The sequence below is a fragment of the Stegodyphus dumicola genome, chromosome 8, assembly GCF_044657685.1.
Source record: "Stegodyphus dumicola isolate Sdum_Otavi_A_Nest chromosome 8, ASM4465768v1".
NCBI lineage: Eukaryota > Metazoa > Arthropoda > Arachnida > Araneae > Eresidae > Stegodyphus > Stegodyphus dumicola.
The window spans coordinates 7,237,188-7,249,271 of record NC_140775.1 but is presented as its reverse complement, the minus strand read 5'-3'; the positions used below and the strand labels follow the sequence as shown (position 1 = coordinate 7,249,271).

At 31.4% G+C, this 12,084-nt stretch overlaps 2 protein-coding genes across 7 annotated transcripts; one reads left to right on the top strand and one right to left on the bottom strand.

Moving 5' to 3' along the window:
- Positions 1 to 2,625: 2,625 nt before the first annotated feature.
- LOC118205776 (uncharacterized) lies at positions 2,626 to 9,070 on the bottom strand. 6 transcript variants are annotated; one of them, XR_015042476.1, is made up of 3 exons: positions 8,326 to 8,930; positions 3,012 to 3,122; positions 2,626 to 2,874 (listed from the first exon to the last, which is right to left on the bottom strand). XR_015042476.1 is itself a non-coding variant. In XM_085821546.1 (3 exons), exons 2-3 carry the CDS (start codon positions 8,626 to 8,628, stop codon positions 2,749 to 2,751), a joined length of 429 nt encoding a protein of 142 aa, XP_085677672.1. In that variant the 5' UTR covers positions 8,629 to 8,780; positions 8,937 to 9,070; the 3' UTR covers positions 2,626 to 2,748. The 6 variants fall into 6 exon arrangements, 3 of the variants coding, with proteins under 3 accessions (XP_085677672.1, XP_035233948.2, XP_035233952.2); XR_015042477.1 differs by having other exon boundaries at positions 2,626 to 2,857; XM_085821546.1 differs by lacking the exon at positions 3,012 to 3,122 and adding an exon at positions 8,937 to 9,070 and having other exon boundaries at positions 8,326 to 8,780.
- A 53-nt stretch (positions 9,071 to 9,123) lies between these two features.
- LOC118205774 (uncharacterized) lies at positions 9,124 to 11,357 on the top strand. Its single transcript, XM_035378053.2, has one exon. It carries the CDS (start codon positions 9,435 to 9,437, stop codon positions 10,548 to 10,550), a length of 1,116 nt encoding a protein of 371 aa, XP_035233944.2. The 5' UTR covers positions 9,124 to 9,434; the 3' UTR covers positions 10,551 to 11,357.
- Positions 11,358 to 12,084: the final 727 nt, after the last annotated feature.

Sequence of the window (12,084 nt, the reverse complement as noted above, 5' to 3'; positions counted from 1 at the left end):
ATATTCTGGTAAAATCCTATCTGAAATGATCTAAATTTTTGTGTCATGTTTCTCAGTATAAATCATACACACCAATACAGAACATTATCTCGTATCTAAAAAATATTTTTTGGTTCCTTACGTATATCATTACAGTATTCATTTATGAAACCTCTCATTTTCTAAAAATGCAGGTTTTATTCCATATACTTTTGACACTTTGACGTTTTCAATCTGTAATAGTGCTCAACTAGACCCAATATTTAAAATTGCTTGTTGTAGGCTTTTTACACCCCTATTCTGCATATCACAATATTAGTTGCTGTTATAATCAGTCACATTTATTCATGCTGTGAGAGAAAAACAGCACAGTTCAACATTGATGAAATAATTAACACTTAATTCCAAGAACCATTCCTACTATATTATGATACAAATTTAAGAGATTTATGAATGTGTTAGAATTGTAAAGTTTTCCGTTTAATGAAACATTAGGAAATGTGACTTCAAATGGTTGCTACAGAATATTACAAGTTTGAATTTAACTGCACACTTTTGCCCAATTCATGCACTATAGAACCTCATTATTTTGGTTTAGTAGATTAATAATTAGATATCAGATTAGCATTAAGTTTTATTTTCTGAGTCATAGAGCATCCAAGAATAGAAATGATAATTAATTTAACACTTCAAAATATACTCATGTGCATGAAAATAACTAACTGATGCAAAATGGGAGAAAACATGGTCTTAGTAAAAGCAGTGTTTGTTCTTTAGTTATGAATGTTTAAATCAAATCTGGATTTTATATATATGCTATTATTATTAAATTTAAATGAAATACATGTATATGCTTAGAGCAAATATTCACTTATTTTTAATGTGTCAAACAATTTATGGATATTAAGAGTTCTGCAGAAAATTCAACTCTTTGAAACCATCCATGCAAATGGGAAACAAAGAAATTTCAGCAAGTACTTCTGTAATGACAGGAAATAATAATAGGCATTATCTAACTATTAAGTAACGATAAGACTTATTCTAGAATTAAAATTATTTAATTTCCTGAATGCTTTAATATAAGTCTGGCTACACTCTTCTGTGTGAAAGACCACAAGCCCTTTGCCTGACGCACAAACTTTTAAGCCTCCTTATTTTGCAATATTTATAAGTTAAAATATATAGTTATATAGTTAAAAATTAAAAAATGGGCTGTAACTTTAGCACTCATTTTTCATAATTATTATAAGACCAGTATATTCATCTTTTTGATTAGCAGCAAGTTCACTCCTATTTCTTTGTTTTTGAATGTTGAAAAATTAAAATATCTAATTATTGGTAGCTCTTTTGATATTGGAATGTGTGAAAGTTTAATTTGTATACAGCTTTACGTACTGAAACTTAACAAATATGCAAGTACTCTTATTAACCAGCGAAAAAAAAAAAAAGTGTCCACATTTTTAAGTGACTATAGTGTTTTTTAATCTTAATCAATGAAAATCAATTGATATCATGGATGATGAAATAAAGAATGAAAATATATTTTATTTAAGAAGAAATTGGGATAATGTATTAGTCAATTTCTTGTAAGAAACACTACTTATACAGTCAAAAGTCTTTAATGCGGACTCGTCGGGACTTCGGCTATTCCGGATTATCGATCATCAGTTTAAATCTGGTAAGATGGCATGCAGAAATTATAAAATTAAAAATATGAAATCGTAATTTATAAAATAATGAGCAATTATGATCTAAAGGGTATCAAAATTTACAAAAAAGAAGCTTAATATTTATTTGTTTACTTTATTAAACATTTCTTTCAACGCGCGCATGCGTACCTTACGCATAGCCGAAATTAGAAAATTGCAACCAGAATACTATTTGATTTGTATTCGTGATATTTATAATGACGAGCAATTTGATTTAAATCATATCAAAGACGGAGTACATCGAGATTAAATACTTACTACATTTAGTAAGGAATTATAAGCCGAATAAAATAAAAACACCTGCCCTGAAGATAACGATAGTGGTGACAGATCAACTTCCAGTTCATTGCGCGCCGCGACGTCCCCCCCCCCCCGCGCACAGCAGCGTGAAATTGATAAACAGATTTCGGAACGGTTAGATAAACAAAGGATATACCTTTATCCATTTTTTGTAGCAATTCGTTTTTTGTTTGATGGACATCGAATCATACTTTCGTTTTCTAGATCCTTTGGGAGCTCCAGCATCGGAAATTCTATTTGACATAATCGAAAGTTCAAGCTTACTTTTATAAAATTGCTCTTACAGTCTGCAAAAAATAATAAGCCGGATCCAATTCGAAGATTAAGGAACAACGCAACCATCAACATTAACCGAAATAGATAATTTAGCTTATACCGTCCGTTATACATTAAACGCGCACGCGAGAACGTATTCTGCGCTTGCGCAGACGCATATGCACCGTCGTAACTGTCTTGCGCGCACGCGTAAAACGCCTATGAGCATGCGTCAACGCGGCACATGCGCAGAAAGATTTTAGCTTTGAGTTCCGGATTATGGGTGTCCGAATTAACGACTTTTGACTGTATTATGCTTCATAGATATGACTAATTCCTAATATGTAGAGTAATTTTCAGTAAAAAATAATTCAACAATGGATAATTTTTTCCCCAGACTTTATTCAGAATACATAATAATTATTTTACAAAGTTTTTATTCATCTTTTATTTCTGAAAATAAAGACATATCAGATAAAATTCCTTGACTAGAGTATAAATATTATTATTCAACCATATTACTCAAAAATTTATGAGTTTCAGTTTCAGAAAATTCTCCTGGCAGAGCTTGCTCTTGACTTTTAAATACATACCAGATTCCTGCCAATCGTTTACTGAAAAATAAAGAAGACTAAATTCAATTGTGAAACAGCCAAGATCACTGAAAACAATGCACTATTCATTTTGCAAACATAAGCCTGAAATATTAAAAATGATCAGATTGAGATCAGATATGAGATTATTTATGAACAGAAAAATTTGCAGTACTTGCATACTATCCCATTGGCCATGAAAATTGGTGCAGAACCACTAATCATTCCTGAGGAAATCCTTCACAGTCAATGGGATGAAGTGTTAAGTACAAATTCTCTGATTCCTCTTTAAAAATAAGAGAAAATTTTGGCATGTAGGTCCCCGAGAATGCATTGTTAACATAAAATGAACTATTCTCTATTATCCACAATTGGGGGTATCACCCTGGCCAAAAAGGTTCATTGTTGCCTACTTTAACAATTTTCTCTTATACTACCAAGTTACATACAAACATAAGCATTTTTATTTGTTTATTGGCCATATAACATCATTACAAAATAAAGCAAACTAAAAAAAAAAAGTGTTTTTATAGAAACTGTATGGCAACAGATGAATTGCAAATTATTTGTCCATTATACTTTATATTTTTCAAGCATCACCAAAGGAATGGAATGCCGTCCTGAAAAACATTTCTTAATTTAAATTTCTTTAAATATATCAATCACTTAAAATTATATGCTTGTATATCAATTTCCAGAATTCAGTTATATTAACTGGCGTATTTAAACTTTGATTTTTAATCCTCTGATAAGCATAGTAGCATACAAAAACACCACAGCTCATATTATCAGTTTGCAAAATATGTGAAGGACAAATTATTTTCCATTTAGTGCTAGTAGCAAATATTTTAGCTAAAACCTCACACCATGTATGAATTAAAATTTGATACTCTTGCCCACATGATTTATTTTGTGGATCATAAAATTCAAAAACCATATCTGGAATATTTACTATTATTAATATCCAATGACAATTTAAATTTGCAGGGATAAAAAATAATTTCGCTGATTTCAATCTTGTTAGTAATGGATCTTTAATACAAAAATTTGGTTTAGGAATTTGTAAATTAGACTTAACAAAGGCAAAATCTTCATAACTGTTTAATATTTTAAATAAAAAAGCATCAATTATAGTATTATAGAGCCATCCTTTTCGAAAACATGAAGATACAGATTTAAACAAGTGTTCTTCATTACTTATAAAAGGATCTATAGATTTTAACATATATGGTGTAATTTCAATATCATGTATTTTTAAACATGATTTGATCAAATCTTTATTCATTCTAACATTTACTGAAAAGTTTGAAAAAATGGTAGGGAAAATGATTTATTTTGATCAACACTGGTTAAATCACATAGATATTTATCACTGTCATTTAAATCAAATGCTATGGCTTTAAATTTAATTTTCTTTTCCACACATTCATTTATTTCTGGGTCATCTACATTAAAATCTTGATTCTTATTCTGCTGACATTTCTGTAATTTTCTCTTTTTAGAAGTTTTAAACAATTGTGGGTTAAGTTTTTGATTTGGTGAAACTGGACATGATGCACTTGAAACTGCTCTTGAATTTTCATTCGAGTTTAAAATTCCTCTACATTCTGAAACTAATGAATTTAATGTTGTATGAACACACTTTAACATGACATTTTGGACTTTTGGTTGTCTTATTAATTGCAGTAATTCTTCTACAAGGTTTTCACATGCATTTACTCTCTGTTCAATACTTTGTGGATTGTAATGATTAACAGAATACACATTTATTGATTTCATACTTTCATTGCATTTCTGATTCGATTCAAGATTAATCCCTGAGGGATTAAACACCCAATCATTTTGTCTATTAAGGAATGAATGCACTTTATGTATATGTTTGCACAGCAATTTATCTAAGCAATTGCAGTGATACAAGTGACTACACAAGGAGACACATGATACTTTAGGGCATCTATAAAAGCAAAAATCCTGACACGGACAAATTTCAAAAAGACGCTGCACAGTATATATTTTATTTTTTGTCTGAGAAAAAACAGTCCAAGAAGTATCAGAGCATTTATTTACATAACTGTCCCTAATTTTTAGTCCTCTTTGATGCCTACTTAAACAAGAAATGGAATTTCTGGGAGATACATTAGTGTATAATTTATAGGTATGATTTAAATATTTATCTTTCTCAATTGTCAGAAGTGTAGAAATTAAAATATCTAATCGTCTATTATGTCTCCGCTTAAAATAAACAGTTTTCAACTGATTGTGAAAAGATTCACAGTACATGTTAGTATCAGTAAATGCATGTGGAAAGTTCCGATTACACAAAGCCCATTCCTCTAATCTATTTTTATAATTTTCAGAAAAATATTCAATAAAATCTCTACTTTTCCTAGAATAGTCATTCAAAAACTTACTTATTTGATCATGAAAAGTGATCTGGTTTCTTTCATGTAATATATTTGTTAATTCTCCTAGCATTTTTTGTTGCACTTCCTTATCTACCACTTTAGAATTTAGTTGCCGGAACCAACTTTGGCGTACGTGCCACGAACATAAAAGATGCTTAATATCTTGACCAAAAACCTTTGAAAATGCAGGATATGTAACTTTGTCATCATCTGTCATTACACAGTTTACATATAAATTTGGTACACGACACTTTAAACTATTAAATAAACAATAAAGAGTGTCAGCATCTAGAAAATTAGTAATAAAATGAGCAACTGGATAGCCACAACCAAATTCATCAGGTACTATAAGATTAAGAAGGTAAAAATCATACTGGTTAGTCTTATGTGTAGATTCGATACATAAAATCTCTGTACAACCTTTTATCATCATTTCTTTCTGTTCACGCGTCTGAAGACCAAGAGCAAACGATACTTTATGATTTGGAAGATTATCTAGATCAGTTGGACCGTACAAAGTTGAATTATTCTGAGGCTTATATAATAACACAGGATTGTATACTTCACATTTTAAAGTTTCAATGATTGAATTAACAGAAACTGCATCACTACTTGGACGCAATGAATTGTTTAAATATCTAGAATAAGCAGAAATAGTTTTACGGGAGACAAAGCTTTCCTTTACAGGGAAATTATTTCTATTCTCGCGATTTCATGATCCATCTTGTAAGATATCCCTTATTTTTTGTGGAGGCACAGACAAACGTAAATTTGCTTTTATCAAACACCGCGTACTTTGTTTCAATGGCTGATATTTACAATTTTCAAACTTTTGCTCATGATTATGTTTAGGAAAGTAAAAAACAGATTTTATTCATTTCTTCACAAGTCCATATTCTGACCGGACAACATACACTTTTTGAAACTGTACCTTTTTCATTTTTCCGACTAGTTTTTTTTTCAAAATCAGAATAACCTTGTGTAGTAAACTGACAACAATAATAATGATAAGTTTTAGAATTTTTCATTACTTTAGAAAACTTTCTGAATGAAGTAAATGTCGAGGTTCCTTCCAGTTCTAGCCAATCTTGAAAATAACTCATTGTTTCAAATGAATATTCTTTTAAGTTATTTAAATTATGTTCATCTGCTAAATGCTTATTAAAATTTAAAACATATGTAAAAGACTTATGGCAATCAGGTATGAAGCATACATACAATTTATTAACTTCTGTGCAAAATTTCTTATGTTTAAAAAATAATTTGCAAGGATAACATTTATTACAATTTAGACATTTCCGAGGGTAAACAGATGAAAAATTTTGTTTTAAATCAGGTACTTGTTTATTTGAACATTTTTTTTTTTTTTTTTTTTTTTTTTTTTTTTTTTGTGGTTATAAAATGAATTCTTCGATTTATAAGTTTTTAAGCATATTTCACATTTACGAAGATAAGCCATTTCTATTTTATCACTAATACATTCTTTGGTTTCTAATTTTTTAGCACTCAATACATTATCAATGTTTATAAGAATATTACTCTGAGGAGAAGTTATTGAAAGTTTAAAATTTTCAGTTTCAAGTTTTTCTTTGCAATTTTTTTTATGATTATTAAAAGAATTTTTAGTTTTATAGTTTTTTTTACAAATATCACATTTTCTAGGATAAAGCGATGGTGCATTACAGTCAATTTCGGACCCCCCTCCAGTCAGAATAGGACACATAGACTTATTTTTCCTCACTTGACAATTAATTTCACTGCTTTCTACATGATCTTTTAGTAAACAAAATTTATTAAAGTGAAAGAAACTTAGGCCTGAACTACAAGAAGTGCTTTTCTGGTCATAGAAATGTTCTTTTGCTGCAAAACATAACTAGAGGCAAAGTCAGAGTAAAAATCATCTTTTGTTGTACACAATTTAGGTTGTGAAATATCAAAATTTGTTAAATCATTTTTTAAACTCCCTTTGCCACTAACAGAAGCACAATACAATGGATAACAATCACTGAAAGAAACAGCACTTGCCTGCTGTACACTACAACCAGCAGCAGTGACTGCATTCTTTAGTGATGATCCCATGTAGGCCATTACACTTCTTAGGCGCAAAACAGCTGAAGCAGCATTCTTCAGATGCAAACTGCCACTAACAGTCAAATCCCTCCTTGGACACAAACCATCACCAAAAGCACGAATTGGTTTCTTCTGAAAACTAGCAATTGGGACAGTAGTGTTCGTAGAAGAATTAACAGTGGAACTAGCACTGCTCCTCAGAAAACGGCCAGAACCATGGACTGCAACACGCCTGGAGGAGTCAACATCAGCAAGGATATCATTTCTATGACAGGGGCTGGGAGTGACGTTATTCCTTGAATGCAAACCAGAAGCAGCATTCTTCGGATGACAGCCAGTACCACAGACACCAACAAGTCTAGAATGACAGCCAACACCAGGAATGACAACATTCTCAGGACTTAGGCCAGGGGTAGCAACGTTCCTTGGACACAAATCAGAATCAGAACGAGGGACGGCAGCATTCCTTGGACGTGAACTAAAACCATTGACATACTTAAAATGAGAGCCAACACTACATATGGCAACATTTCTAGGATGACATCTAGGTTTAGTCCCATTCCTTACATGCAAACCAGAACCAGTTCTATGGACAGAAGCGTTCCTTGGGCGAGATCCACCACCATGGCCAGCAATGCAAAGAGACCGAGAGCTAGCATCTGGGTTGGCAACGTTTTTCGGATGTGAGCCAGGGGTGGTATCATTTTGCAGATGCAAACTAAAACCATCTGTGTGGTTAACAGCATTCTTCGAATGAGAGTCACCACCATGGACAACACATTTAAAACGAGATCCAGCACCAGAAATAGCAACCCTCTTCAGCCGAAAGCTAGAAGCAACTTTAGCAGCATTTCTCAAATCAGAATTAGCCTTCTTAGTAGCATCTACAGCACAACCATGCTTTAAAACAGTTGAATAGAGAGGATAAGAAGGGCTTGCAGAAACAAAAGAATCACTCAGAGGTGGAAAATCCAATGTAGTAAATGAAACACAAGGCAATACAAAAGGACTTACCTTTGTAGAAACTGGCTTTGAAGTCAAAACAATCTTGATATTATCCAGGAAAACTGCCGCAAGTTTCTTGTTCCCCAGACGGTTTAGATGTAATCCATCCCTAGCCAATAACTTAGCTCCAAAATGATGAGACGACCTGCAAATAAAAAACGCTTCTCGATTTTGGCAGTACTTTTCAAGTTGAGAATTAATTTCTACAATCTTTCTATTAATTACCTGTAAACGGTTCAAAGCTGCTACTCGCTGATTTAAAGTTGTGAAAAAATCTTTCACCACGTGGTAGGATATCTGAAATGATAACATTGATATTCGGGTTCAAACGTTTAATATCCTTAAAGAGGCAATCGTACTTTTTAGAATATCTTCAACACTGTCATTCGAATTGTTGGTACCAACATGTACCAAAATCAAATGGTATCGATTGTCCAAAAAGGATATCTTACGTCTTAACCTTTCTATCGTTGCACCAGGAAAAGAATGTAAATCTACTTCATAATTCATAATTATGAATCTACTTCATAAATATAACAAAATACAAATAATTATTAATAGAAAAAAAAGAAGATAAATAGCTGAAGGAAAGCGAGAAAAATGGCGCAATAGATACACACCTCACACTCGCTAATTAACACGTGAACTAAATTAGCGCCAATTCTTGACCTCGCGGAAAAATTTACGGGAAAAAAATAACGCCAAATGCTCGCCAAGCTTTGTTGCCAACGGAGATATCAAAGGTACATTTCCGGTGATGACGTAGACACACTTCCGGGTTCCGATTTGCGGAATTCTGTAAAACTCAAAAAATATAGACATTGCTTCCATAGAGACACAGAAATGAAAGAGATTGCAATTCGAATTAGAAGACATCAATCTTCCTGAATTTAATGTAGAAGTAAATTATTTGACGTGTTATATTTTAAGAATGAATGCTTAAAATTGATATATGAGCGCTTTTCAATTTATAATCAATGTTACAAAAAGTTTTCCTTTTTTTTAAGAATAAACTTTTACAAATTTAGAAATGGCAGCAAGTGTGTAAATATTTACTTTAGTCTATAATGTGTCTACGAATCTAAAGGGTTATATGGAATATTTTGAATCGTGTACAAATGGAAAATAAAAGAAAGTTCGGTCTTGTTCTACCTAAGAAAGCGGAATCAGTGTCTTTAAAAAGTAATAAACTGTTTGATAGTGATAGCGATGAAGATTCTTGCGGAAAGAAACCATCTACCAAAATACCTCAAGCAAAGCCTAAGAAAAGTATTAAAGCTGAGCAGTTAGATGATCCCTCCATATATGAATATGACAGTATATATGATGATATGAAGGCAAAGGAAGTTGCAAAAGTTGTTCCAACAGAAAAAAAGTCTTCTCGTTATATAGATTCACTCCTAAAAGCCGCAGAAAAGAGGAAGAAAGAGTACGAACGAAGAGTTGAAAAGAAAATTCAAGTTGAAAGAGAAAAGGAAGGAGATGAGTTTAAAGATAAAGAAGCATTTGTTAGTTCAACATACAAAAAGAAATTGCAAGAAAGAGAAGAGGAGGAAGAAAGGGAACGTCGTGAAAATATGTTAAATGATATGATGGACGTTACAAAGCAGAAAGATTTAAGTGGCTTTTACCGACATTTTTTAAAACAGACAGTTGGCGAGGAGAAAATTCCAGAATTTGGAGAAAGATTTAGCAATAAGAAAGAAGTACCTGAATCAGAAAATCCACCCCTTCAAAAAGATGGTAATACTATTTCCTCATTGGATAGGGATACAAAGGCATTAAGTACAAATGAATCTAATGAGGATTCAGATTCAAATTCTTTATCATGTGTTGAAAAAGAACACGTTTCAAGTATCAATAGTGGGGAAAGTTCTAATGAAGATTCACATGATAAGAATCTTCAAGCAAAAGATAATTCAAAACGCATGTGCAATCCTGAAACAAAGCATGAAGATAGTAAGTTACATAAAAAATATAGAAAAAGAACAGTAGAACACCATACTGAAGATACCTGTGATTTATCTGATAATGAGCCTGAAGGTAATATAAAACGACCAGTGAAAAAATGTTCTAAAAGTGAGCAACCATCTGATGACTTTGAAGAAAGTAAACATGAAGAATCTGAAACATTAAAAATAGGAAGAAGTATATTTGCTAAACGTACTATAGGATCTGTATTTGATGAAGCTCAGGCAAGATACTTCCAAAGAATGGCTGCGCGAAATGCATGAATATTTTATTTTACAATACAGTGATGAAGATCCTGAGCTTTAAAGTATTCATATATGAAGTATGTAGAATTTTTACAAACTGTAATGGAACATGATTTAAAAAATTGTCTAAGTGTAACACTGGTAAAATCATAATAACCATATACAGTACAAAGTCCGTAATCCAGACTCATCGGGACTTTGGCGAATCCGGTTTAGGGTTTTTCCGAACTATAGATCATTATTTTAAATTCTTTTTGACGTAATCAAAAGTAAAGATAATTTTAGCCTAGCTTATACCATCTGTTATACGTTAAACGTGCTTGCGTAAAGCATCCAAAAAAAATTTGTGGCTCTGAGGTATGGATTATTGATCATTCCGGATTACGGACTTTGTACTGTATATTACAATATCAAATTGTTTTTATTTTGGAAACAAATTATTCCAATTTCATTTCTGTGCAGTATATTGCTGAATATTAAACAGTTAACAGACATAAAGTAAGAAATTTAAAACTAAATCCACAAAGACCAAAAGAAACAAAATTTAAAATCAGTAAATTTTAAAGTTCCCCAAAAAGATTTAAATAAATTGGTACTGTTCTGTTATCTGAACCAGATTATTATGTACATATAAACTGTGGCCATAATGCCATAAATAACTAGATATTTATATTTACTCCTATTGTTGGACAAAGTGGTGTTATTCCAAGCCAGTGATAATAAAAATGGTACTTTTAACAGCATTTAGCAGTGGTTGCAGCTTTGTTCGACTTGGCTTTTTAAGAAGGTATTTAGAATAAAGAATTTTAAATGGGTTAAAATTAATTATTGGATGCAAGTTGATGATTTTGTTCACATTTTAATCAAAACATCACCAAATTATCGACATTTATCATAAGTCAGCAAACATTATCACTATATCAAAAGAAAATAAACTTAAGCAATTTAAAATGCAAATTTTGACCATTAAATAATGATTCTATATATTAAAAAGTAAAATGCTTTATTGTTCACCCCATCTACAAAGCAATCTGTTTTTGCTTTAAAAAAAAAAAAAAAAAAAAAATTTGCACAAAATTGTTATTCTATACTGGCCATGATCATGAAGAATGGAAGTAATGTTGCCAGAATAAAATCGTTATCAAACAACAAAATTGCCAAATTTGGCATGCATTTGATACTTCATTTTAGCCTTTAAATGGTAATATTTAGCAAATATTTTAAAATTACAAACAGCTCTTTCTTGTCAGGATTTGGACCTGGATATTTTGATATGTAAGTAGCTTCCGCCATCTGTCGTATGTATGAAGCAGCTTCAAAATTTTTTTTGAAAAGTATCAAACATTTAATCCACTGAGCAGCTAGCTTTATTGTATGTAGTTAGTTTCTGCCAGTTTATGTATTACTTCATTATTTAAGATAGTTTTCTCTCAGTTTCTTTAATGATCCAAATATCATCATAATAAATGGAAAGTTAGGAAAACAAAAATTAAAGTAATTCAAATTTAGTATATAAGTGTACATAACGTTTTTATTTTTATATACAGTTTAT